Source organism: Schistocerca serialis, chromosome 3, assembly GCF_023864345.2.
Source record: "Schistocerca serialis cubense isolate TAMUIC-IGC-003099 chromosome 3, iqSchSeri2.2, whole genome shotgun sequence".
NCBI classification, from domain to species: domain Eukaryota; kingdom Metazoa; phylum Arthropoda; class Insecta; order Orthoptera; family Acrididae; genus Schistocerca; species Schistocerca serialis.
In genome coordinates this window covers 221765199-221792798 of record NC_064640.1, presented here as the reverse complement: position 1 = coordinate 221792798, position 27600 = coordinate 221765199, and the positions used below count along the sequence as shown (strand labels likewise).

Genomic DNA, 27600 nt, shown 5'->3' with positions numbered 1-27600 from the left:
CTACACAATATCCTAGTCCATCCCTAACCCACTCCCTCTTGCCACAGGGCTCACACCTCTGTGGAAGACCCAGGTGCAAGACCTGCCCAAGCCATCAACCTGGCACTTCTTACTCCAGTCCTGCCATAGGCTTATCTTACCCCATCAGAAGCAGGGCCACCTAAACAACCCAGCTGCAGTCACTGCTCAGCTTTTCATCTTGGTATGAAAATCAACCAAATGTGGACCAAAATGAATGGCCACTGCCAAATTATGGCCAAGAACAAAGTTGACCACCCTGTGGCACAACATGCAGCTGAGCACGTGTTCAGTTTCCATGGCTTCTTCTCATCCCGAGCGATCTGGAATCTTCCCTCCACCAATGTATTCTCTGAGCTACACAGATGGGAGTTATTCTTGCAATGCAACATTTGCCCCCATAACCCTGTTGGCCGCAATATCCATTAATCCACTGCCCCTACACCCTCCAACCAACAGTTTTCCCTTCCTCTGGTTTAACAGCCCTCCCAGTTCACATCTATACTTCACCTTCATCGCTTGCTGCTCCCCACCAGCTCCAAAACTTGTGCATCACTTGCCTAGCCTGTGCACTGGCTGCACCTCCCTCCTGCATTCCTAGCCAGCAAACCAGCAACCGCCTTCAGAGCCGGTAGCTACCTACACCCAACCCCTCCTCCTTCCTCATGCCTCTCTCTCCCTCTACCCATCCCACCCCATACAGCCTCCATCTCAGTGGTGCAGTGGTTAGCACATTGGACTCACATTCAGGAGGACAATAGTTCAAATCCACATCCGGCCATCCTGATTTAGGGTTTCTGTGACTTCCATAAATCACTTCAGGCAAGTGCCAGGATGGTTCCTTTGTAAGGGCATGGCCGACTTCCTTCTGATGGGACCAGTGACCTTGCTGTTCGGTCCCCGCCCCCAAATCAACTAATCAACCAACAAAATAGCCTCTACCCCTCCTCAGTCCACCTGCTGAACTGCAATTCGGGCATTGTGCATCCAGCTGGAACTATGGAGGGGCACTGGTTGTGTACTCTAGATCGAGAAAGCAGTCATACCAAAAGCTAGCAAGTTTTCTTTCTTTTTTTGTGTCGGCTTGTGACTTGGTGCTTCTGCTTTTCAGTGAGTGGCTGCCTTTACTCATAAATTATTTATATTATACCAGAACTTTCCTACTATAAATGTGCAACTGCAATCAATCACTCATCTAGTCCTCTGCACTAGTCTTTCACAGGAATTGCATCTACTGTCAACAGTGCTGTTGAACCATGTCATAGAGTTGATAACTGTCAAGTGTATGTGATAAAAAACATCACATCATTGTCAAGCCTATGTGAGAACTCTGAGTAAAAATATTGCACATTAATTTTGTTGTTGTGTAAGACTTTTTCCTGTGGTTTTCTTTTATATGAGGGTGTTCTGAATCTGTACATAAAAACTCTTGAAGCTTTTTAAATAAAACAAATGTTATAAAAATTCCACATCTGTATTCTTCATGTCTGCATATTTTTTCCTCTCAGTCACTGTGGTGATGAAAGTATTTCTTCAAACAAGAGACCAGTTTGTTGATGCCGTCACTGTAGAATATTTGACTTTGTTGCCGGAGCCACAACCTCACCTCTGCATGCACCACTTTTTCACTCTCAAAGTGAAGTCCTTGAAGGTGACCTTTAAGTTCTGAAAACAGATGAAAAATAGATGGGACCAAGTCAGACTGTGTGGAGGATGATCGATGATGACAGTGAAGCCAAGGTGTCGGATTGTTGCAGGTGTCGCTGTGCTTGTGCGGTCTGGCATTGTCACGCTGAAGGAGAGGGTGCTCCATGTGTGGACGAACTCTTCAACTTCGTGCTCTCAGTTTTCTGAGAGTCTGTTACACATTGACATAGTTGCATTACACTCCCCATGTTACATTCTACAATTCGGAATCCTCTAGCAGCATGGGGTTGCGATTTTTGTCCATGAAGAGGGAAAGTTGACCAAATAATATGTGAGACACGTAATACCTTAACCAGTGTTGAGAATAGAATAAAGAAATTCAGGGGCGCTACTTTTCAGCACAGGCTTGTATTCTTACATGCCTCTTCAGTTTCACAGATTGGACTCTGAAGTATGGACCTAGTGATTAAGCTGTATCTTGTTCCATAAATCCTCCAACCTTAATTTCAGGAAAAATACCCCAGTTTCTTGATTATACTTAAGCTTTGAACTCTGACATGATCCTGAGTCCATACATTCAGACAGGAAGTGTGCTTTTGAGAGATAAAGACAAGTATGTCAGTTGAAAAAGGCACATGTCAACAAAATTGATGATACCATGAGGTAAAAAAAAAGTAAGTGTTAAAGATAAACTTTGAAAATGTTCCTTGAGACCCTTAGTAAAGTGTGGAAAGTTGATCGACTAATGAATTAATTTTATGTGTACTCTGTTTAGGGTATAGTGTTTTTCTGCAGCAGAAGAGATTATGGCAAGAGACTCTGGCATGAAAAATGATTATTTTTAAAGATCTGAGCTAATTCTGCATCAGCAGAAAATGTACCTCCATAGTTCACACAACCGTTACAAGGAATATGATTACTTCTTTCATATTAAATATAGTAATGACCTACGCAGACAGCTGCATGTGTTTGCACATCACTTCCGGGAGTTGGGGAGGCGTACTGGCCCCAGATCGAATCTGCCCTGCAAATTAATGATGAGGGCTGGTGTTGGCCAGCCTGGATACAGTTTTTAGGCAGTTTGCAATCTGACTAGGTGAATACCAGCTGGTACCCATGTCCTGCCTCATTTACATGATCACAGAAATTCTGGAAATGTTCACACATTTTGAAATGGGATAACACTAGATGCAAACAGATGGTATGCACAGATTCTGTCTTTGAGGGGTGGGGGTGGGGGGGAGGGGGGTGCAACAGGAAGGGAATCTGACAACCCATGTTATAACACCAGGAAAAAGATTACTTTTACATATACTAAATTCTGTGAAGTGTAATAATAATCATAAAGAGAATACTAAAGACTTCTTGTAAGATGTGTGAAGCAGAAGTAATCTCCTAAATATGAGAAGGTAAAATGCACAAGGGAAATAAAATGTGGATTCTTGGGAAAGCTGAATGTTGGATTGGGAGAATGACACTTTCAATTTAGAATCTTTTACACTGTGAACATGGTTGAAATGATAAAAATTTCATGGATAAAGCTACATTATGTGTACACTACATCTGCCATAAAAATATCAAGTTTGAAGATCATGTGTGCTAGACAGATGTTTCATTAAAACAAAATGTTGCACTTAAGACAGAGGACAAATTGTTTTATTGACATCACCTGTTTCCCTGTTTCAGCTAGTTAAAAGCATGCAAATAAAATTTACGTTTTCGTTATCGTGCCCTCTGTGCTTAAGAAATACTACCACAATTTTAAAATTGTGTTGTACAAAATGTAGTTAAAGGAATCACTACATCAAAATGAAATCAAAACATGGGGGTTTAGATTTGCAGTTAATCACAGTAAAATGATGTTACTGAAATTTACTGTATCAGTTACTTTAACCTGTTTTTATGTGGATTAGTGCATTTGTTTTGACTTAAATGGTTTAACTATCTGCAGCAGTGAAGAAGAAATGAGAAGGGAAAAGAAAAGACCATTCCTACGTTAGCAGTGAGATATGAGTGATGTTCTGATTTCCACTGCAGATTTGGTATTGAGATGTCAATGAAAATGTCCCATTTTTGCTCCTTTTGTAGGACTGTAATTATTTAGAGAAATAAATTAAAAAGTTGTGCATTGTCAAAGATATTTAATCACACTTCACAGATATGTTGTTTTTTGAAATACTTGAGAATATAATTTGTGTGTATCAAAATAAATGACTGTGTTTTGTTACTTGTTTTCCAGGCAGTCAGTTAAAACAAGAAAAACTGAAAACTCTCTCTGCATGCTGGCTTCTATTTAACACAATGCTAACTGAAGCTCTTCTTTCAGTTAATCCTGGTTGAAAAGCTGTAACCAAGACAAGGAGCAGGGTATGTCACTTCTCTTGCTGTCTGCTATCCAAATGTATATTATACCACTTTTACATCTCTGTAGTGTAGTAGTATATTTAACTATCTAAATACTGTTAGCAAGCGAACTAGAACTCTCTGTTGTTGGTTGAGTGTCTTGGTTTTCATGTATGAGACTAAAATGTTATGTAGATTGTTTGTTATATTACTGAATATTTCTCCGAATTTGAGTGAATGGATTTTACATATATCTTAACACCTCGTCTCACCAAATAGATGCATAATGCTTGCTTAACATCACTTTTGCTGCATGCAAAAATACCTGTATATGCTACAACATAAAAATGTAATTGCTCCATATAGTCTGTCAGTAAACTGAAGTGCTAGCAGAGCTTGTGGTGGGGGAAGTTCCGTTTCCAGGAAGAATGCTACAGGATGACTCAAGAATCAGTTTCCAATCTGCTGTGCGGTACAGCATAAGGGGATTTACACAGATACTATTCATGTGCGTTTCTTCCATTTGACATATTAGTTACTAATTCTGTATTTTGTATAGGTTTAATGCATTTAGTGGAAAATAAATTCTTCTCTGCGTGTCTGCACACTATGTTGGCACTAATTTAAAGGGTGCTCTGTGGGACCTTCTAAAACAGCATGTAGATGTTTCTTGTGATGTAGTGGGTTACAGATTGGGGACTCACCTGCTCTCTCTTCAGTTTGCAGACAGACTATACTATCCAAGGTATTTCCAGGTGTGTCAGTTTGAATGTTTTCTGGCTCAGAGAATGCACTTCTCTGTGCTTTGTGATTTACCACCTCAACAGAATTGGTCTGGGTAATATTTGATATGCACTACTTTGGTGACAGCTTCAAGTCACAGTATTGTTTGAGGAACTGTACTAAATACATTAAAGATGAAGTAAAGACTTAGCTAGTCATGTCAGAAGCCATGCATATTACAGAAGAATGATGTGACCCACTTGTACAACAGTTAATGTTACATATCCAAGTGTTGTTAATTCAAATTATAATTATCAGTTACATTTAATGGTCTTGCTATATTGGTCTTGTTGACTTAACCAATGTGGAATATTAATAAGCTGCTGGAAAGTTATGGACAGAATAGCAACAATGGAATGAGTGAAAAAAACCACCCCCTGTATTTGGAGACATAGAGGGGTGAGTAGTGACTAACAAAAACGTGCACACATTAGCTCATTTTAAAAATGTGCTATCTTCTTTAGCACACACACCTGCAGACAGCACACACACCAACACACAGCTGTGTTGTTCTGGTGCTGTAGGATCATTATGCTGCATTGCTATATTCAGATTAGGCATAAATATGTTCACTTTCGAAATGCATTGCCTATCCTTTAATATAGGTTTGATAGTACTTATGTAAGAAGTGACCAATTTCTCTCTTGGATGTAATTTGTATAACAACTTTGTTGACTTAAATAATTTGAAGGCATCATCTTTAAACTGTCAATGCCGCCCTTTTTTCCCAGAGCATGGAATTTCCAGTGGAAGCGTGGTGAATTTTGCTACCTGGATTTAGTAACCTTGTGGCAACAGCATTGATTGTGTAAATATACTTTCATGATTATAAGTCTTGAACAGGATGCCCATTTAATATTAGGTCTTAGTTTTCCAGCATCTGTGCTCACTTTATCTAGATTGATGGACCAAGCTATGATTCTCCTGTCTTTCTCTAACTTTAGAGCACAATGTGGCCAGAAAATAGTACTATTGACAGGTGAAGCTTTCTCTATCCACTACTCCCTCCCAGAGAGAATGTTTCTAAATCATTTTGCCTCAAACCAGACAATGTGGTAATAAATAACATTTGGTTGCTTCTTGCAGAACATTTTGGAACCAGCAGATTGTATGGATTGTACTACCTGAGCTTCTAATGTTCAGGATAAGTCTTCCAAAATTTGAGGAAAGTCTCAAGTACATGCACAAACTTTATATCATCCTGACTGTATTCATTTGTAGGTTGATTATTCACTCTGTGCTTCTTGCCTAAATGCATTAACCCACTCCCAACATACAGTGTATATGTGACTGTAGTAAGCATAATCAGTAGTGTTTGAGATTGGTTTTTATGGCCTCTGATCTAAAGTTGAATCTTATTGTTTATTGAGGGAAACACATTGTCAAATTTTCAGACCATGTATTCTTCAGTCAATGTGAATTCATTATTTTGCTTATGTATCCTTTTGTTACCTGTGAAACCAATATTATATCTCACAGTTCTTTTCAAAGATAAGTCCAATACTATTCAAGTGCAGCACTAGTGGTGTGCTAATAGACTTGGCTACATTAATTAAATATTTGTCTGATGTTACAAAACAGTGTTGAAGGACAAACTATTAAAATCAGTCATAGAAGAGGGACAGGAGGCAAAAAGGCAGCTTGATTTATTAGGAGAATTATGAGAAGTTGAGTTATTCTACAAAGGCATGTGAGACTCATATGCAGGTGTTTTTTTATTTTTTCATGTTTGGGATCTTCGCCCAGTCAAGTAAAAGGAGGAAACAAAGGAATTTAACTATGTGCCACTGACATTTTAACCAACCAGTTTGATCAGTGTGAGTTTATTTTGGATGTGCTCAGAGGTATTAAATGGAAATTTCATAAAATGATGTTGGAGAAGTGTAAAGAACAAATGTTCAGAACAGATTGTATGATGATTCTGCTGCCTCATTACATTCCTCACATAAGAACCACAACAACAGTATAAAAAGAAATAGAATTGTGTAGGTGCAGGTGTACAGCTAATTTTCCTGTGCTCCAAGACTGGAACAGAAAAGGTAATGATTAGTAATGGTACAAAATATCTTCTCATATTTTGAACAGTGACTTGGGTGTAACAGTAGGTGCAGCTATAAAAACTTAATTAATTAGCTGCCAAGGTAGAATGTAACTCTTACACACACCTGAAAGAGATGACTTTGCATGAGCTTCCACTTCCATGGCAAGTCTCATCTGCCACTCCTCTCACCTGTTGAATCCATATTCTTCAAGTATATATTTACATTTAAATTTGCAAGTACTCCTCAAAAGTTGCCATATAGTACATCAGAATAACAGAAACAGAGAGAACTCTTGTGAGTAAGGGCAGGGCTGGTTTAAGGTTGCAGAGGGCTAGTAGCTCTGCAGTAAAACAACATGCACCATAAACAACTAGTGCCAACACACAATGAAAATTAAAAATGTGGTCATCTCAACTCGTGTGGTGGTGCTAGTCGTTTATGGTGTGTGTTGTTGTTCTCCATACGCCACCTTGGTTTCCTCATCATCATAGCCCTATTCCACCCACCAAAGGTTTAAATTGTTGTGTACAGTGATTTCTTATTGCATTTGCGCATTGAAAATGTCAGGCAGTGAATGGACAATGTATGTAAAGGAACATGGCAATGTAATAATTATGGAGGACTGGAACCCTGTGATGGGTAAGAAATACGAGACAGAGTTACAGAAGAATGTGAGCTCTGTATCAGGAATGATAGAGGAAGAAACTAGTTGAGTTCTGAATAAACTTCAGCTAGTAAAAGTGAAAACGTTATTCAAAATTCACAACAGGAGGATGTGTACTTGGGAAAGGCCTAGTTGACAGCGGGTACCAGATGGATTAAATTGTGATGAGACAGAGTTTCCAGAATTAGATATTGGATTGTAAGATGTATCCAAGAGTGGGTATATACTCAGATCACAAATTAGTAATGATGAAAAGTAGGTAAAATCTTGAAAGAATTACAGGAAAAATCAGTGTGGAAAGAAGAGGGATACTGAAATATTGAGAAATGTTTATGTGTGTTTAAAGATCACTGAGGCTTTAGGTACCAAGGTAATGAATACCACAGTATGGAGTTCAGTTGAAGAGGAATGGACATCTCAGAAAAGGGCAGTAACAAAAGTTAGAGAGACAGGTCCAAGGAAGATAACTGCAAAGAAACTTTGGGTGACGAAGAAATACTTCAGTGCCCAGAACGATTTTTTAACTGTGCAGTGGTATGTACACTGGTGTGAGACTTCCTAGCAGATTAAATCTGTGTGTTGGACTGCAGGATTAGTACTCTTGGAAGAAAGGATATTGTGGAGATGTGACTTAGCCATATACTACTTCAAGTCAGTGGCCAATGCCCAGGGCATTGACCACCCCTTCATGAAACTCCTGTGTTAGCCATTGTGTTCATCAACTTAGCAAAATATGGCAGTGATATGCCTTCCACCTGGTCATCTGACAGACAGACAGCTGTATTTATACCCCTAGTGGCCAGCAAGTCATTACCAGGACAACTGGATCGTGTTGGGCCACCCAGGCTGTGCCATTTGCTCCATTGAAGTCAAAACCATACTGATGATGTAGCCACCACTGCCCTAACTGAGCTTCGAACTGTGGACTGCTGCCTGACTGCCTAGAAACTCGGCAGCTCTGCCACCTCTGTGGGATGACATTGCTGGGATCCCGCTGCTGCCTCATGGTCCAAGGCAAGACTGAGATTCCTCTCAGCTCTGTGTTACTGGGGTCCATCAGCTGTTGCTCTCCAGCAATTGTTAAAGGCCTCATCACCGTCTGCCACATCACAGAGGCACTGGTCCACCACACTAGAATATGTCACCTGGATGCCGTGCCAAGGCGATCCAAGAGCTGTGCCCACTGCTGCTGATTCTGCATCCGGTCTGGCTACATTCACTGAGTGTGCATGCTGACTTCCAGCTGTGTGTGTACACCTGGGGCTGCCACCTGTTTTTGCCACTTCTACTCTAGGATAGCACGGAATGATACCAGGCAGCAACCAGGATGAGGGCACTCACATGATATTACTAAAGTCAATGGAATAATAAAGAATTGTTACGTTCGCATTCATGTCTGTCTGCAGCCTGTCATCCTCACACTCCTACGATGCTACATTCTGGAGTCACCCTCTATGGTCTTCTGTCTCCCTCACCATCAGCTGGGAAGTCAAGCACCTCCTCACCAATAACGAACGTGGCTCCCACCAGCCTGTATCGGTCATTGCACACCTACCCCCCCGACAGAATAGAGTGGATAGATGCAAGGAGATACATTGAAAGCCTCTGTCTGATAGCATGATAGAAACAGAAATGGGAGTCAGTTTGGAAGACATTTATTTATTTATTGACATAGTGATCCAGTAGTGGTCAGAGTGGACATTGGAAACATACTATCAGACTTTTGCAAAAATATAATCCTCACAGTCTCAAAGATAGCAATAGCAGATAAGTGCAAGAACTATCACACAGTCAGCTTAACAGCTCATGCAAGCAAATTGCTGATAAGAATAATGTACAGAAGAATGGAAAAGAAAAAGCTCACCATGATTTTCAGTTTGGATTTAGGAAAGGTAAAGGTATCAGAGAAGCAGTTTTGACATTGTGTGTGATAATGGAAGGAAAGGCTTAAGAAAAATTAACCTGGTTTTATAGGCTTCCTTGACTAAAAATATATTTGACAGCATAAGCTATAAGCAAATATGGGTAATATACAATATGTACAAAAACCAAGAGGGAATAATAAGAATGGATGACCAAGAACAAAGTGCTTGCATTAAAAAGGATGTAAAACAGGGATGCCAACTTTCTCCCCTATTGTTCAATTGGTACATTGAAGAAACGACGATTGAAATAAAATATAGGTTCCATAGTAGGCTCAAAATTCAGGGTCAAAGTATATCAATGATAAGATTCACTAATGACATTGCTATTTTCAGTGACTGCAGGGAAGAATTGCAAAACCTGTTGAATGGAATGAATAGCATACTGAACACAGAAAATGGATTGAGAGAAAATCAAAGAAAGATAAAGCTAATGACGAGTCACAGAAATGATATTAGCGATAAACGTAACAGAAAAAATGGCAATTAATAAGTAGACAAAGTGAAGGAATTTTTCTACTGTAGAAGCAAAATAGCAAGACAGATGAAGCAAGGAGGACATAAAAAGCAGACTCGCACAGGAAATGATGACGTTCCTGTCCAAAAGTGATCTATTATTATCAAACATTGGCCTTGATTTGAGAAAGACATTTAGATTACAAATTTGAAATGTAGCATTGTATGGAACTGAATTGAAGGGGGGGGGGGGGGGTGCAGTACACAAGAAAATCGGAATTATTGAGGTGCAATTCTATAAAAGAATCGTTGAAAATTTTATGAACAAATGAGAAGAAAAGAAATTTTTGGAAAACACTGGCAGAGATGGGACAGAGGGATAGGACATGCATTAAGATATTAGGGAGTAACACCAACGACAGTCGGAGATACAGCTGTAGGAGAAGACAGAGGTTTGAATATGTCCAACCCATAATTGTGGACACTGGGTGCAAGTGCTGCTCTGAGATGATGAGGCTGCTACAGGAAAGTAACTTGGCAAATTGTGCTGGGTGTATCAAAGCAGTCTCAACATTTATGATAAAAAGAAAAAAAAAAAACTCAAGTGTAATTCTGGAAGGCCATACTAACTGCATTGCATTCGAATTCTGGAGGACCATACTGACTTCATTACACACAACTATTTTTCTGTCACAATTTTCTGTAGATGCAGAAATAATATCACACAAAATCTGGATAAAAAAAGATTAGATACTGCTGTTGCACTATCTCCTTGAAAATGTGACTGTAGAATAGAATCCTTCCTTTTTCATACTTTCTGAAGTGACCCTTGCATTGTTTAAGATACGATAAGATATTTATCCTTGCAAAATATTATTTTGATACACTTTAAATGTATCTGTTGCAACATCATTAGAAGGAAGTACAGTAACACTGAACTGACCTTTTATGAATTTTGTCTCATAATGCAGTAGGACATGAGGGAGATGTTCGGGTCGGTTACACCAAACAATACTCCCATTTTGCGATAGTTCATTTGTTCACCTCTTTACACAAGCAAGGCTTACAAAGAACTGACGTGGCCGTTTCGCCCAAAGATAATCTTAATTTAGTTTGAAGATGATCCTCAGATCGATGCTGGTGTCGACCTCAACGGCGCCACAGACATAAACAAACAGGTGTAGCAGACGCCTTAAATTTATTTTAATTCGTCCATTGACTTTTTAGTGTGTCACACCTTTTAATCTTTCTGTAGTTTTTATAAAGCTGTAATTTATGCTCATTATTGGACATGTCCAACATTCAAATTTAATTCTCTACAAAATATTCTCTTGTGATTGCCTAGCACATTCTTTCATTGCCACCTATCTTATGTGCTTATTTTATGCTTTTTTTTATCACCCCTACTAACAAATGTTTAGAGTGAAAAAATTGGACTTCAAACACCTGCAGTGCCTTTCAAATAACATTTATACATTCCATATGAGCAATGGAGCTGTACACATGTATTCCAATTGTTTTTAGTCTCAGTTATGTATATTTGTAGATTGCATGAATTTTTTACTGTGTTAACCTTTGCATCATTTTTGTGCATGTTTAAAGTATTTTCAAAAATTAGTGCTGCTGCCTCATAGCAATAAGGTGCACAATTTATTTCCTTCATGCAGAAAATAGAGGATTTTGTGTAGAATAATTTCAGAGCCAGTAAGAGAAAGATGTCACCAAATAGTTTAATCTTTCAGGAGTATTTTGATGAGGCATGTGGCATCATGGTTTAGGAGTTGCTGGTGTGATATTGCATCACTCAGGTAATTTGAAAATGTGCGTTGCCATGTTGAACATGTCATAAGTGATAAAACCTTACTTAACTGTAGTAATTTCCTTAAAAAAGAATAAAACAAAAAATTCAAAGCACTCAGAGATGCAAAAAAGGCCTGTGTGTGAATTAAGTGATTTGTAAATAAACAAATAGTGACCATTTTTATAATCATTGTAGAGCCTGCAATGATGCAATCAAGATGGGAGGGAGACTTCTGAAATAGTGATGCAGATGGAGGTGCATAATCTTATAAGCCTAACAAAACTTAGGGCCAGAGCAAAGGGGATAGGGGTGAGTAGGATGAAGGTAAGAATTAGCAGAGGTGAATGGTTGAAGAACAGGATGTTCGCAGGAATGGAGGGAGTCTCATATGCAGTTTCATCTCTACAATTCAAAGAAGCTAACAGCTACACAAATAACCTTGTTTCTAATGGAAGAGAATAGCCGTGACGATCACTGGGTACTATCTTTCTTACATCTGCATTTTGAAATGGGTGTGATCCACATGGTAATGCTTTGAGAGCTAGCATAAAGACAACACAATATTTTATGTATTGAATAGTTTGTGGAATACCCTTTTATTAGTGGTTTGGAAGGATTTTGGAGAGATCCTCTTCATTTCAGGGCACAATGGATGGTGGTCAAAACCATGGGCACAGTATGGGGTTATAGTGTCCCAATCTGTCATGGTACTGTGTAATGAGGAGGAGGAAAAATGTGACATGGAAGATCTGTTTTAGGCTATGTATTGAGGGTGACTGTGAGGGGAATCAGATTTGGGGAAGGGCTGGGGGTAATGCCGTATCTGGGATGGCCTTGGCAGGACCTCAGCATAGTGATGAACTTATTACTTGTACCTGCAGATCTTTTATCTGTGTATTGATTTGGGGTGGGGGATTCTAGCTTACAAAGAGGTAGTTACCAATGTGGAGATATTTTGGTGCATCTTGAGTTCCATATGAACAGAGATTTTTGTGGAACCACATCCCCTCTGACTTGCACACTACCCTATGTGCTAAAGACATCGCAGGTGCCACATTATTGTTGATTTCTGTGATCCTGTATTAAACTGACCACCACATACATCCCATTGACTGCAACCTTCCTCTGTATGTTAGTGATACATATCAATGCCTCCATTGCCTGTACAAAGTTACTGTCCAATTACTGTGCCTCTCTGTTTGCCATTGTTGATGCTACCTGCTTGTAAACTAATATCTCCCATGTCAGTGGCCTTGCTGCCATCAAACAATATCTGTCCAAATCTCAAGTGACATGAAATGTAAGGACCATCATTGCATGGTACACCTCTCATTCACTACATCTGTGCTTCATCTATCTTCCATTGTGTTCTGAAATTGTGACCATCCACCTCAGAATCCTTCATACCGTTCTGAAAGCTGTCATTTGTGATGGACCTAATCTGTTCAAATCTTGGTTCATTCTTATGGTATTCCTGCTGTGCCTCCTGACCAACCGCCGGCCGAAGTGGCCATGCGGTTAAAGGCGCTGCAGTCTGGAACCGCAAGACCGCTACGGTCGCAGGTTCGAATCCTGCCTCGGGCATGGATGTGTGTGATGTCCTTAGGTTAGTTAGGTTTAACTAGTTCTAAGTTCTAGGGGACTAATGACCTCAGCAGTTGAGTCCCATAGTGCTCAGAGCCATTTGAACCATTTTTTCTCCTGACCAACCAATCGATCATGAGTGTTCACCGTCAAAGTGATAAGCTAACAGTCATTCTCACACTGAACTACACCAGCCCTTTACTGGAGGTGGTTAGGTGACACTCTTTGCCACCTTTCATTTGCTTTCACCTATTTCCATGATAGATCTTCTAAAGTCCACACCGCATAAACTGTTTTCCATTGAAGATATCTGGCAAACATTCTAACTATAATTCAGACATCTTAGTTTAGTTTTCCCTTAGCTTGTCTAAATCAGTTTAGTAGAACATTTTCTTTAAATGGGTCATAACCAAATGGTTTGTACATGCTGCTCAGACTGAGCAAGTAATTTGTGATGAATAATTACATGGTCAACAATGTGTTAATCATAACCAGATTTAAAGTTTGAGTACAGGTTTCTACTGTGCCAGTATAGTGATATGCCCAGCTTTTGAAATGGTGACTTAATAATATAAACAAAGTGCTTTGGATTGGTGGTTTTTCTTATTTGATTTTAAAATGGTTGCAGTTTTAGCTTCACTGTGTGAAGGGTATTTTTAAAATGAGGTCCATTTTAATAAGAAGAAAAATACTGTAAACATCATCTGAATTTTGTCTTTATACCTGCATACATTTATCTACTCTTCCACATGATTCCTATGTTGTTCAGGTGTTTGTCATTCCACTCAAGAATTCTTACTTAATTCCTTTGCCCCCTATGGGGCGTAGGGCATCTAGGAGAATTTGCCATCTATTTCTGTCTCTGGCCATTTCCCTCAATTCCACCCAGGTCTTGCCAACTCTCCTTGCTTCCTCTTCCATGTACCTTTAGGCCTGCCTGCCTCTCTTCCTTGTTTCTTGAGGATTCCATTCCAGTGCCGTACTTTAGATTGATCCATCTGGTTTTCGCAATGTGTGCTCCAGCTATCTCCATTTTCCATCACGTATCTGTTCTTCTATTGGTGTCTGGATTGTTTTTCTCCAGAGATATTCATTACTTATTTTTTCTGGCCACCAGATGTTCATTATATGCTGAAGATACTTATTTGTGAAACTCTGCAACTGTGTTGTTATCTCTTTATCAACTTTCCAACTTCAGTGGCATATAGGACAGCCTTCACATTTATAGTAAAAATTCAACTGTTAGTTTGCATGTGATGTTTCTGTTTCTCCATATTGGATACAGTTGCATGAAGGTAGGATAGGCCTTCTTTACATGGCTCTTCACTTCTCCAGCTCCACCATCTTTTGTCAACACGCTATCCAGACATGGGAATGAACTCACAATCTCCATTTGCTGCTCCGCTACAAGCTGCAATACTTCTACAGTCCCAGAATGTATCCTCATTTCCTTTGTTTTACCTGTATTTATCTTGAGCCCAGCAGTCTCTTCTTCTTTTTTTAGTGAGCTTAATTTAGCTTTCATGTGCCAGCCTTTGAACTATGTCATCGGTAAAATCCAAATCCTCCATACATTCATGGACTCCCCATCTCCTACCCACAGTGACTCTTCTCATAACTGAGTCAAGGACAGGTAAGAAGAGTATAAGCTGTGATATTATACAGTCCTGCCAGACTCTAGTTATTACAGATCTTTGATTATTAGGATCTTCTGTGTTGTACCATACTTCAACACCAGCCACAGCACTTGATGTTTCACATAATCAAATGCATATTCAAAATCAATGAATTCCATGTACATGGTTACCCTAAATTCTGTGCTTTGCTCTAATATGATCCAAAGAGCACTAATAAGATCAACACAACTGCATTGTTCCCAAAACCAGCCTGTTCTTTATGCAGTCAGTTTTCAACGGAATCCTTAATTCTATTTAAAATAAGTGGTGAGGGCTTTATGGGTACTGATAGCAGTGTAATACCATGCCAGTTGTTACAAGCCAACAAATTTCCTTTTTTGGGAACTTTACCACCAATCCACTTTTCCATTCCTTTGGGGATTTCTCTTCCAGCCTAATATTGTTCAGCAAGGGCTGAAGCATTTTAACACTACTTTCGATATCGGCTTTTAACAGCTCTGGTGCTATGTTTTATAGGCCGGGGGTCTCTGCATTTTAGGCTTCTGAAAGGACTCCTAGTTTCGCCCATTGTTGGACTTTGCAGATTATCTTCATCTGCTTTGAGTTCCTCTGGAAGATCCCTCACCTGTTCCTCTTGGTTATCTTTAAAATTTAACAGCTCCTTGAAATGATCTTCCCATCTCTGTAGCTGTGCTTGTTGGTTTGTAATCATCATCCCATCCTTGCTCTTAAATGGCCCTTCACACCTACAGATTTTCATTGGGAGTTGTTTGATGATGATGCAAAACTGCTGGGTGTACACAGCATTGGGAATAGAAATGCAAATGGTGAACTGCTGATAGATGTGTGTACTGAGCATGACCTAGTCAATGGAGGCACACTGTTTCCACATCACAACTGCCATAAGGTAACATGGATTCCACCAGATCATGTTGCTGAAAATCAGGGAGATCACAGCCGTAAGCTGCAAGTTTCATCACTGTGTGCTAAATGTCAGAAATAAGAGATGTGCGGATGTTGTAAGTGACCACCACCTAGTTTTGGCTGAGTTCAGATTGATAATAGTGGCAAATAGAACACAGTTGAATCACAATAGCAAAATAATAGATGTGGTAAGGTTAAAAGACCAACATATAAAAGAAAGATTTGCCCTTTAACAACAAAACAGCTCCCAAGTTCTGTCTGATGAAAACTTCATGCTGGAAGGAATTAAAACAGGTTTGCAAAATTGTGAAGACAGCTATCTAGATGTTGAAGAGAACAAGTTAGGATACAAGACACATCAAAGGGAAGAATGGATGTCTAATGATACGTGGAATGAAATTGGCTACAGGAAAGAACTAAAACAAGTGATAAATTTTTGTAAGACAAGAGCGCAGAAGATCAAAGGGTATAAAGAAAAGAAATTTTGAATTCCGATTTCAAAGAAGTCTGCCATCTGTGAAGAAACTCAGTCTATGTCAGCAGGTTTCACTTTTTCACCATTGCTGAACCATTGACTTCGAAGGAACTACTTTAAGTATGGAAACAAGTGAAAATATCTGGGTGCTAGGTATGGACTGTAAGGTGGATGATCCAGTTGTTCCTGTTGTGACTTGGCAAGACAGCCAAGTCACTATGAGAGGAAGCCGAAAGGCACGCGCTTAAGCTCACGCAGGCTGGCGCGAGGTCTGGAACAGTTAAGGGAATTAATAATAGTAAATAAAGTACGTAGTTGATGTAATACTTAACTTTAATCCATAAGTGGTGTACATCGCTCTTGTGTATACATAATCTCAATATAAACTGGTAATGGCGCCTTGCTAGGTCGTAGCAAATGACGTAGCTGAAGGCTATGCTAACTATCGTCTCGGCAAATGAGAGCATATTTGTCAGTGTAGCATCGCTAGCAAAGTCTGCTGTACAACTGGGGCGAGTGCTAGGAAGTCTCTCTAGACCTGCCGTGTGGCGGCGCTCGGTCTGCAATCACAGACAGTGGCGACACGCGGGTCCGGCGTATACTAATGGACCGCTGCCGATTTAAAGGCTACCACCTAGCAAGTGTGGTGTCTGGCGGTGACACCACAGTTCCCATCTGAAAGATGTTATCAGATCTTGTGTTTGTGCAGAAACATGTGGTCTTGCATTGAAATGGATCATCCTCATGTCAGAAGGCATTAAGTCGCACCACAGGCCAGAGTTTCCTTGGGGTCACACAATATGCATCAGAATTGATTGTTGTCCCTCTTGGCACTAACAAACTCCCTTTCCTGTCTCAAAAGGCAGTTCTGTGATCTTTCGTGCTGACATTGTCTGTTTGGCTTTCAGTCTTGTTGGCAATGTCTCCATTTCATTGACTGTTGCTTGGACTCAGAAGTCGTGTGAGGCACCCAAGTCTTCTCTTGTTACAATGTGTTCTCAAAATTCATGTCTTTCCTGATTTATTACGTCAAATACAATAAAGTGCAACCAAATCTGTTTCTTTCGTGGTCATCAGAAAGCAGTCTTGGAACCCACCAAGAACATAGCTTTCGATAGTTCAGTTTCTCCAAAACAATGATGTAGAAAACTGACCTTGAAACCTGTGGAAATTCAATTGATAACTTTGAAATCATGAATCATCTTGAATTTTGCTGTCCACATCACAAACAAAATCTACAGAAATTGGTCACTCAGTGTGTGGCTCATCATGCTTATTAACCCACCCATCCTTGAACATTCTCACCCACTTTCAAACTTTACTGTCACTCATAGCATTACTACCATAAACTTCACAAATCTGACAATGAATTTCTGCCGCTGCCAACAAGTTTCTTGTAGTCAAGTATCTAATTACTTAAATACTAGGAACTTGTACAGTTCAGTCCGCAGACAGAGAATAATGCTGCAATTGACATCTAAATGCATCAAAACATGCTGAGAGCAGACATGAATGCACACTGTGGTAGTGACACATCATTCTCACTCTTGTTCACCGAGGTACCTTATATAAAAAAAGACCCCTTGTATATAGTATGACTTCTGCATTACTGTATAGCTACTCATTAATTTCAAAATCTGCAGAATATTTGTTGGTGAGTGTTCGTCCTAACCAACACATATGATGTTAAGATCTATTGACATGCCTTTTTATTCTGATTTATTGCTATTTCTGTTATGATTAGACTAGTTGGATCCACTTCCCTCATGTCTATGAGCTATCCTGGTCATACGTACTTTTCAGTTATTCTCTGCATAACAAAAATTACTTTTGCATCAGCTACTTTTGCATGACATGTCGTTTGCATCATGAAACAGTTTTTGTAACTGCATTATGTCTTGGGTAACTTTCTTTGTCAACCCTTCTTATTTTGAGGACATTGTTGAATGTCCATTTGATTCAGCAGACAGAAGACTTCATCACTGTGTTTGAAGTGTGTTTCAGAACAGTGGTATCTTTCTAGTTATATTTCTACTCACAACTAATGTTTTAACTAATTATGATAAATACGTTTGGTCCAAGTAGAGGTAAATGCTTTTATATGTTGCAGAAGACACTATCTCGTCTGCTTGTGTACTGTAATTTTTGTTGGCATTAGCAGATGAGGTTATGACTGTAAGAATCATTTAATTAGTAATCCTGTGATTGGTATTGCTCAAGGAGATATTCTCATCGTGAATAATCTTGAGAATTTCTCAGCAGGCTCTAAAATGATAGCAGGTACTTCAGTTACATGAATAAAATGCCATGGGAAGAAAAGAAACACAGTTGAATGTAGCACTGAATATATTAAATAAAAACCAACTTGTGGTGCCAAAAATTGCAGAAACATATTTGGAGAGAAATATGTAAGAAATAATTGTTTTGTAGAAAAAGATATAGGTCAGTTTGACATTTGCCTTAATTATAATTATGGGTTCAAACTCCATCTGTTACACTGTGTGAACTTTTTCTTGTTTAAGTGTTAAGATATTATTATTATTATTATTATTATTATTATTTGGCATCTGACTCCGTAAAAGTAAATTTTTTCATGAATGAGTGTATTTGGACTTTGAAACTGTAACTTGTAATTTTTTTAATATTTCAGATGTTAAACATGAGTACTTGCATTATATTTTAAAACCGGTGTCAGTTGATGATCTCTATTTGAAGAGAAAGAGTCATTTAGAGAGAAACTGCCCTATGCAGCATCCACAGTTGCAGAAGGATCTCCTAGACCATATTTTAGTTGACAAAGTACATAAACTTCTATACTGTTATGTTCCAAAGGTATGTTTACTGACTGTAAATACTTAAGAAAGTTTGTGTTGGACATGAAAATATTGTTTTGTCAAACAAATTGATTCATTCGTTATTCAATAGAGGATCAGTCTGACTTACTTTTCTTGGTGTTGCTAAGCCAAGTTTGCAGGATACCTCAAAAACCTCTTTAAACTTTCAGTGTATTTTAGTGTTAGATCTAAGTAATTCATATATATGTGGCAGAACTTCACGTGGACATAATCTTGCTCTTTGTGTGTTGGTATTGTAAAGGTATTACCTTCTATGAAAAATTACCACCAATTACCAGATTCAATAAAATTCAATAATATGTTGTACATACAACTGCCAGGACTTGTGAATCATGGTGAATCATCTAATATGATAATGGCACCAGGCCTCACAACTTATTTAAAGATTTAAAAGCTATACATGATGACAAGATAAATACTAAAAAATAGTTGTGTAGCTTTTACTGTAAAAAGTTCGGTATATTTAATGAATGTAATGCAGTTGTTAAAATTATGGAAATAAATTGTACATAATATTGGGGAATATTCAACTTACTAAAATGTTGTTTGTTTGTTTTAATTTTGAAATCTTCAACAAATTCACCAAATTCTGTACCTCATGAGTGAGAGTAACTACCTTTTTTTCAAATACAAATGACTTTCAACTGTAATTTGAGGTCTCAAGAGGCAATAAATTCATAAATGAAAAACCTTCATATGACATTACAAATGTTGCAAAGACAATAAACAATACAATGTAGACAATGGAAACACAGAAAGTATGTAAACTGGAAAGTGTCTCAAAGCAGAAAGAATTCAGTGTATCAGTGTCAATGGAAAGATATTCAAAGCGAATATATCCTTAAGTACCCATCAAAGAACTGTATTAGTTATGTGCCATTATTCATTGAACAATAATGACTAGGTAGATGATGGCAATTGTTCTGCAGAAATGCTAACAGATGATGATCTTGTGTACAGAGGTGTATTGGTAGATAATTACTGTAGATCATGGGAAGACTAGGTAATGAATACTTGATGAAAAGAGTGGCAGCTGATGTCCAACACATGATGACCGAGCAAGGTGGTGCAGTGGTTCGCACACTGGTTTGCATTTGGGAGGATGATTGTTTGAATCCCTGTCCAACCATCTAGATTTAGGTCTTCTGTGATTTCCCTAAGTCTCTCCAATCAAATGCCCAGATGGTTCTTTTGAAAAGGACATGACTGATTTCCTTCCCCATCCTTTTGTAGTCTGAGCTTGTGCTCCATCTTTTCATAATTCAAGTTTTTGCTCCGTCTCTAATGACCGTGCTGTCAATGGGACCTTAAACTCTAAATCTTCTTTCCATCCAGTGTAAGAAATTGACCTTTTTTAACACATTTAAGCAGCTTCAAAAGTACTATTGACAGGTACTCTAAGAAATTTCTTTTCCACTTGCCTTTCAGTTGCTATAGATGATATTACTTTCATTTTAAAGCAATATTTATTGTAAGTATGTATATATTTAATCCTACAGTATTTTTCTTTATAATTCATTAGTTATGCTACAGATTAGTGTATCACATTTGCATTTGAAATATTAGTATGTTTAAAAAGTTCAATAAAAATCATTTAACAAAATAATATTTCAGTATTAAATATTTTTCTGCTGATTTTATGTACTAATTGTCACATCCTTTCCTTCGTCTACTGTGTTTCATGTAATTTAACGAAACAATTTTCTTTTGCAGGTAGCCTGTACGAACTGGAAAAGGATTTTTATGGTTCTCTCTGGCAAATCAAATACAACAAATATACTTAGCATACCAGCAGATGCAGCACATGATAAGAATTTGCTATTGAGGCTCAACAGCTTCTCAGATTCTGAAGTGGAATATATGCTGAAAACATTTACAAAGTTCATTTTTGTTAGACATCCATTTGAACGATTGCTCTCAGCCTACCGGAATAAACTGGAACAGCATTATCTCAGCTCCCAATATTTTCAAGCACGTTTTGGTCGGTATATTATAAAGCGTTACCGTAAACACCCATCAGAATATGCATTACTTCATGGTGATGATGTCACTTTTGAGGAATTTGTTGCATATGTTACAGATCCTCAGAACAAAGCATTCAATGAGCACTGGAAACCTATTTATAGTTTATGTCATCCGTGTAGTATACACTATGATATTATTGGAAAATATGAAACATTATATCAAGATTCAGATTATATCTTAACGAAAATAGGAATGAAAAACTTAGGATTTCCATATACTTCTAAACCATCAAAGACTACTGTAAATATGCACAAATATTATAAAAATTTGACAACTGAAAGTATTTGGAAGCTCTATAATATCTATGAATTGGATTTTAGGTTATTTGGTTACACATTTCATGATCTTACTGAAAGCTGATGTCAGCTTGTGATATAGTTACTATTTTTTGTACATACAAATATAAACCAAAAGAATGTAATCAACAAAAAGACATAATCTATCTGGTCAACATTTGCACAGTAATGAGTGATCACATTTATTCACATTGCATTTCTTCTCATATATCCATTAATGAGGACTTCAGAACATACAGATAATGTTCCCTAGCTTTTGATGAAGTTAAATTTCATATACATTGACAATGAAACTTCCCATTGTATTATGAAACTCTCAGATATTGTATTGAATGTTGGCAATATATTTCTGTGGCAACTGTTCCAACAGATAACTATTCTTTGAGACTGTGATTACAAGTTTCATTACTTGCTAAATGTTAGTGTTTCAGGATTAAATAGTTTTCAGTGTACACTGAATGTAGGTCATTTTTTGGAATTCACTATCAGAAGAGAAAATCACATGTACCCTGTGTATTTTTCATATAACTTTTACTTAACTGCTGTTGCTTTCATTTGTGTATGCAGTGCTGAACTTTGAAAAAGTTCATTACTGTGTTTGATACTTTGTTACTAGAGTGTCTGGCTATTGGAATCATCCCAGTGGTGTGAATTGCTGTAGATGTAATATATTGTAAGAAATAAAAGTAGAGAGATCCATTTGTTCTTTGAGCATAGCTCATCCAGTGCAATTAAGGTTTTGTGCAAAGTAGTATTCGTTTTTTTTATTTTAAGCTTATTAATTGCAGTTGTCTCTTTAACTATGAAAAAAAGCCCTCCTGTTATTTGTGCAGTTATCCATTCCTCTGTTAGTGTCATATATTGTGTAAGCTATGATTCTGGAATCAGTACGCAGTTAGAACTACTTGTGTTTTTTGGGACTCAACAAGTCGAAAATCCTGATACGACGTGGGAATGTATTGCTTCCCACTCCCTGTTCTGATACCAGTGAGATAAAGCTGGACTGTCAGCTGTATTTTCTTGCATTCTGTAGCTTTGTTGCAGTGCTAGTAGATGTTGCTTATCTTCATGTGCTCTTCCTACATGAAAATTTAAATATTTTTTCTGATTCATTCCTGGAAACGGTATCTGCTACTTACCTGGTATAGCAAATTGCTCTGCAAAAACTGTCATAGAGAGAATGCCTACATAATATGACTGTTGGCAGACACACTTCATTTGAAGACCTTTGTCCCAGCCAGGATGTGAATCATCCCATTTTGTGGACCTGGGTGCCTAATTTTTCTTAGTTCCCTTATACACTTTCTTAATGTTATGACACTACATCCATCCAAAGACATTTGCATCGACATTGCAGTCGGATCTTTAGAACTTTTGTATGTTAATGTTAAGACTAAATAGTTTACAGTTTGCTCCTCTGAAGTCGTAAGCTTCTACAAATACTAGTTATTGCTATCTCAACATTGTGGAGGTTACTTTGACATCTATTGCATCCAGGCCAAAATATTATTTGCAGTATAATGGTGGGGTGAAGGAATGTCTCTTTGCTTCTGCACAACTTTATCATCTGAAAAGTGTGTTCTGCAATGCTGTCAACAAGTTCTACCCCTCGCTCATCTTTTTTGTAACACTGCTGAGGTATTGGATTGGCATTAGTGTTAGGCATCAAAATGTAGTATTGGTGTCTGTTTAATACTGCAGCACCAGTTAACAAATACAGCTCTGGATGAATTTTGTGAAAAAATTGAAAGTAAATGTTTCTTACTGAATATTTTCCTATTGTTGCTATGACTCTGATAGTAATTTCTAGCTCCTTGCACAATTAATGATTTTTGTCGCAATTGGAGACAACTGTGATTGCTACTAAGTTTTTTTTTCCCCCTAGTATATCATCTAAGCTGTAGATGGTGTTCATGCAAATTTCTCAGTTTTCATTAATGGCTCCAGAATGCACAATATATCTATCCATTATTCTGCAGCTGCCTTCAAAATCTGTTATTTCAAAGGTACATCGTGTAGCCTTCATCTGCTCCACTTCTGTCAATCTCTTTCTGCAGTCCATCATTGACATCTAATGTGAAGATGGTCTCTTGGAACTGGCTGCACACCCTCCATGCGAAATTGCCAAATCCCAGAAAACATGTTATTTGTTTTCTTTTTCTTATTGCCAGTGTCAAGTAATCTATTATTTATTTATCTCATTACTTCATAGAATGTTTTTAATTCTGCTGGTTGGTGCTCCCTTTGCTATAATCTGTGCTTTAAATTTCCATTTGAAGCAGTATTTGATGTGTTTTCCAACCACAAAAGTACTTTTGACCTCTTATATAAAGGGGATGCATTTAATGGGTGCTTGACATTGACAGTTTTTGGTGTCCTTCCTCTCCACATTAGTTATACAACACTGTTTTCAGTTTACAGAATTTAGCAATATGATGAAGGTTATTGCAGTTGGAGGACTTTTGAATCATGAGTAAATGTTTTCTAGTGATTGCTGTAAAGTCAGTGTAGCTGTGGTTCATCTTCAGTAGTAGCTTTCTCATTTTTTGATTCATTTTTATGACGTGGGTGGACATTGTCCTGTTGTCTCACATTATAAATGTGTTTCAACTTGCTCAAATGAATATTCCACTAGCTCAACATCTTTCATCTCAGTTAGTTGATCATAGAGGACAAAAAGTTGACATCTCGTGTGTGATAGGTAGCATTGTATTTCCTTGTTATAATTTTGAATTTTACATCTTGCTCTGTTCCTGTGATAGCACTCTCCTTTGTGTACTGATGATAATTATCTTTAATTTGTCTCATTACATAAATAATGTGCTTGTTTGTTTCTTTTTTCTGCTAGACTCTCATATTGGTGACTGGCTACTGCTTAGTATAGGTGACTGCCATTCTTGCATATTATGTTGGTATTTGCCTCGTATTTAACTTTTCTTGTAGTCAGACATTTTCTTTTTCAAGTTGTGAGTACTATTTAGTATTAGTTTCTTCTTTTTGTTTGCTTCCTAATTTCAGTTCATTAGTCTAGTCTGAACAATTGTCCATATAGTGCTTCTTAAATTCAGCAAGTTTCTTTGTATACATTTTCTTATTGGCAGTATCCTCTGTGAATTTCCTAATCTCATTATAGTTACATTCTAGTCATTAAGAAAGATGTGTCAGAGTTGTGTATTTTTTCTTCTATGTGTTACTGACTTTCAGTGAGAAGAACCCAGATTATTGACTAGAATTACAGAGTGCCTTTCAGATGGCAGCTATTCCCAAGGCCATTTTTCTCTTAAGAGCACCTATAGGATGTAGTGCACAATGACCTCACTCTTCTTGTGGTGTGATGTACTGCTTGTTGAATGTATCAATCATCAGCTATTTGCCACCACTACCCCACCATACAAGCTTGACAGCAAGGACATTACATTTCATGACCTCTCACAAACAAACAGGAAAGAAAGAATGAGTGTAGCCATAACATTCAAAAAAGAAAGTGCAGTGTCAGTCAGACTCCAGAATACTCCAGTGTAACACCCATTCCACTACTTGGAAGAAACAAGTTACTGATTACTGCTGCAGCACCATTTCTTGCTAGTTACATAACTGATATTGTGAAGACTTAGTAACAGTGTAACAGTTGTTGCTTGGATCACTTCTACAGAAATGTAAACACAAACACAGTACTTAGTCTAACTGATACTGAACAACATCATATAGAGCATGGTCTTCCAATAAGCCCTAAGCAGTTTAACATGAATATTTCATAAATGGTGCTTGAATAACTATTGCTACACTTCATCTACTTTTGGCATAAGTTCAGAAATATCATATGCCATGTGTCGAATATTTGTGTGTCTGATCAAATAATAAGAAGCAGACAAGATGAAATGTGGTAGATTCAAGAAATTACTGAGGAAGTGCATGGTATGTTTTGAAGGTAATGAATAAAAATAAAAACAAAGCTGAATTATTTCAAAATAACTGTGAAAGATAATACTGAATTCTGATAACTGAATTGTCATAATAGCAGTAATTTGGTTGGGAAAATATTTTTGTTTTATATCAGAGCTGTGGTGTTTACTAGATGCAAGTCATGTTCTATTATTAACATTATGCAATGGTTTGGAAATGAGAGAGAAAAATGAAACTTCATGCCACTAGTAATGTCGTTTGTCATCAAAATACATGCATAAGTACTTTTTTGTGACATCATATAATGTAATAGTCATTTAATAGGCTACTGTTTCTGTAAAATTACTTGATAATGAAGTAATGTTTACAAGCCATGTCTTACATAATGAAGTAATGTTTACAAGCCATGTCTTATTTATTCAGTTTCTATGTAGGTGATTTCTTTTGTATTAGAAATGTGATATTCATTGTGTCTTTCATGCTTCTAGATTGAAAAAATTTTCATTGCATTCTTAAAACTCTTGCCTAGTGTTGATACATTTTACAAATTGGAAGCTTGATTAGTAGATATAGTGTCATAGTTAAATCCTGTTGCCAAAATCAAGATTGTAATGAATTAATGTGTAGGTGATGTCTGTTGCTCATTACATATTTAAAAAAATAAATATATATATCATCAAATTGTCTTCAGTTTTTAATACATAAATTTTGTCTTGTGTTCTGTGGGATATTATCCTCTCAGTTAAAGTCACAAAATTCTTTGAAACGACGTTCAGGAAGTTACTGTCAGGGCTTCCGCACAGCTGTTTGAAGGACTTCCTTTATATTGTATCATACAGGCTTTTGTTTCTTTGGTTAGAACAGCTCAGTGTCGGTCAGACCGTCAGTGAGAGTGCACCGCTAGTTCCTGCTACTAATAAGGCGAGTACACGATCCACTTGTTACATATGTTTATGAGTTTCAAACAGGAGCGAATGCAGTAATGGATAGGAACTGTGATTGTTGTGTGCAGATGCGAGCTGAGTTGGCGACCCTTTGCTCACAGCTCCAGGCTGCTTTGGCTTCCGTCACACAGCTTGAGGCTGCTGCCAAGGGGCGTCACTGTGGTGGATCGAACGTGGGGATGCGAGGGACGTCGAGCACGTCCCACGTGTCCTCCGATCGGTTCACTGCTGTGGCCGCCCCAGGTACTGCATGCACTGAGGTTGACCCCTCACACGTGGTTGAGTGAGAGATCATTCCAAAGTCTGGCAGGTAGTGAAAAACTTTCCGAGGAGCCGATCATAGGGCCTTCCTGGTTCATTTGACGAACAGGTTTCGGGTGTTATCTGTGGCTGACGATGTCTCTGAGCTGGATGCAGTTGTCCACCCTGTTCCAGAGGAAGCTTCTCGGCCCGCAAGGTCTGGGCATTCACAGAGGGTGGGTTTGCTGGTAGTTGGGAGCTCAAACATTAGGCGCATAATGGGGCCCCTTAGGAATATGGCTGCCAAGGAGGAGAAGGAAGCCAGTGTGCACTCCGTGTGCATTCCGGACAGAGTCATTCCAGATGTGGAAAGGGTGCTTCTGGATACCATGAAGAGTACAGGGTGCAGCCAGCTGCAGGTGGTGGCTCATGTTGGTACCAATGACGTGTGTCGCTTTTGATCAGAGCAGATTCTGTCTGCTTTCGGGCGGCTAGCGGAAATGGTAAAGACTGCCAGTCTTGCTTCCATGATTAAGGCGGAGCTCATCATCTGCAACATCGTCGATAGAACCGACTGTGGTGCTTTGGTGCAGAGCTGAGTGGAGGGTCTGAATCAGAGGCTCAGGTGGTTCTGTGACCGTGTGGGCTGCAGATTCCTTGACTTGCACCATCGGGTGGTGGGTTTCCGGGTTCCGCTTAATAGGTCAGGAGTCCACTACCCACAGGAGGTGGCTACAGGGGTAGTGGGGGCTGTGTGGAAGGGACTGTGCGATTTTTTAGGTTAGAGGGTCTCAGGGAACCACAGAAGGGATGTCCGTCTAAAAGTGGGCAGGTAAAACACGGTAAGGTAGTTGTAGAAATGATTGGTATTATAGTTGTAAATTGTCGTAGCTGTGTTGGGAAAGAACGAGAGCTCCAAGCCATAATAGAAAGCACTGGAGCTCAAATCATTGTAGGTACAGAGAGCTGGCTAAAGCCAGAAATGAGTTCAGCCAAAATTTTTTCAAACGATCTAACAGGGTTAAGAAAGGATAGATTAAA

General features: G+C 38.4%; 1 protein-coding gene across 1 annotated transcript in view; it reads left to right on the top strand.

Annotated features, from left to right (window-relative positions):
- LOC126469955 (carbohydrate sulfotransferase 11) overlaps positions 1-26056 on the top strand; it is a 40251-nt gene extending 14195 nt beyond the window's left edge. The window contains exons 3-4 of the mRNA XM_050097367.1: positions 18947-19128; positions 20865-26056. Of these exons, the coding sequence (XP_049953324.1) occupies positions 18947-19128; positions 20865-21536 (854 nt within the window). The 3' untranslated portion in view covers positions 21537-26056. The remainder of the gene's footprint in view (positions 1-18946; positions 19129-20864) is intronic.
- Positions 26057-27600: the final 1544 nt, after the last annotated feature.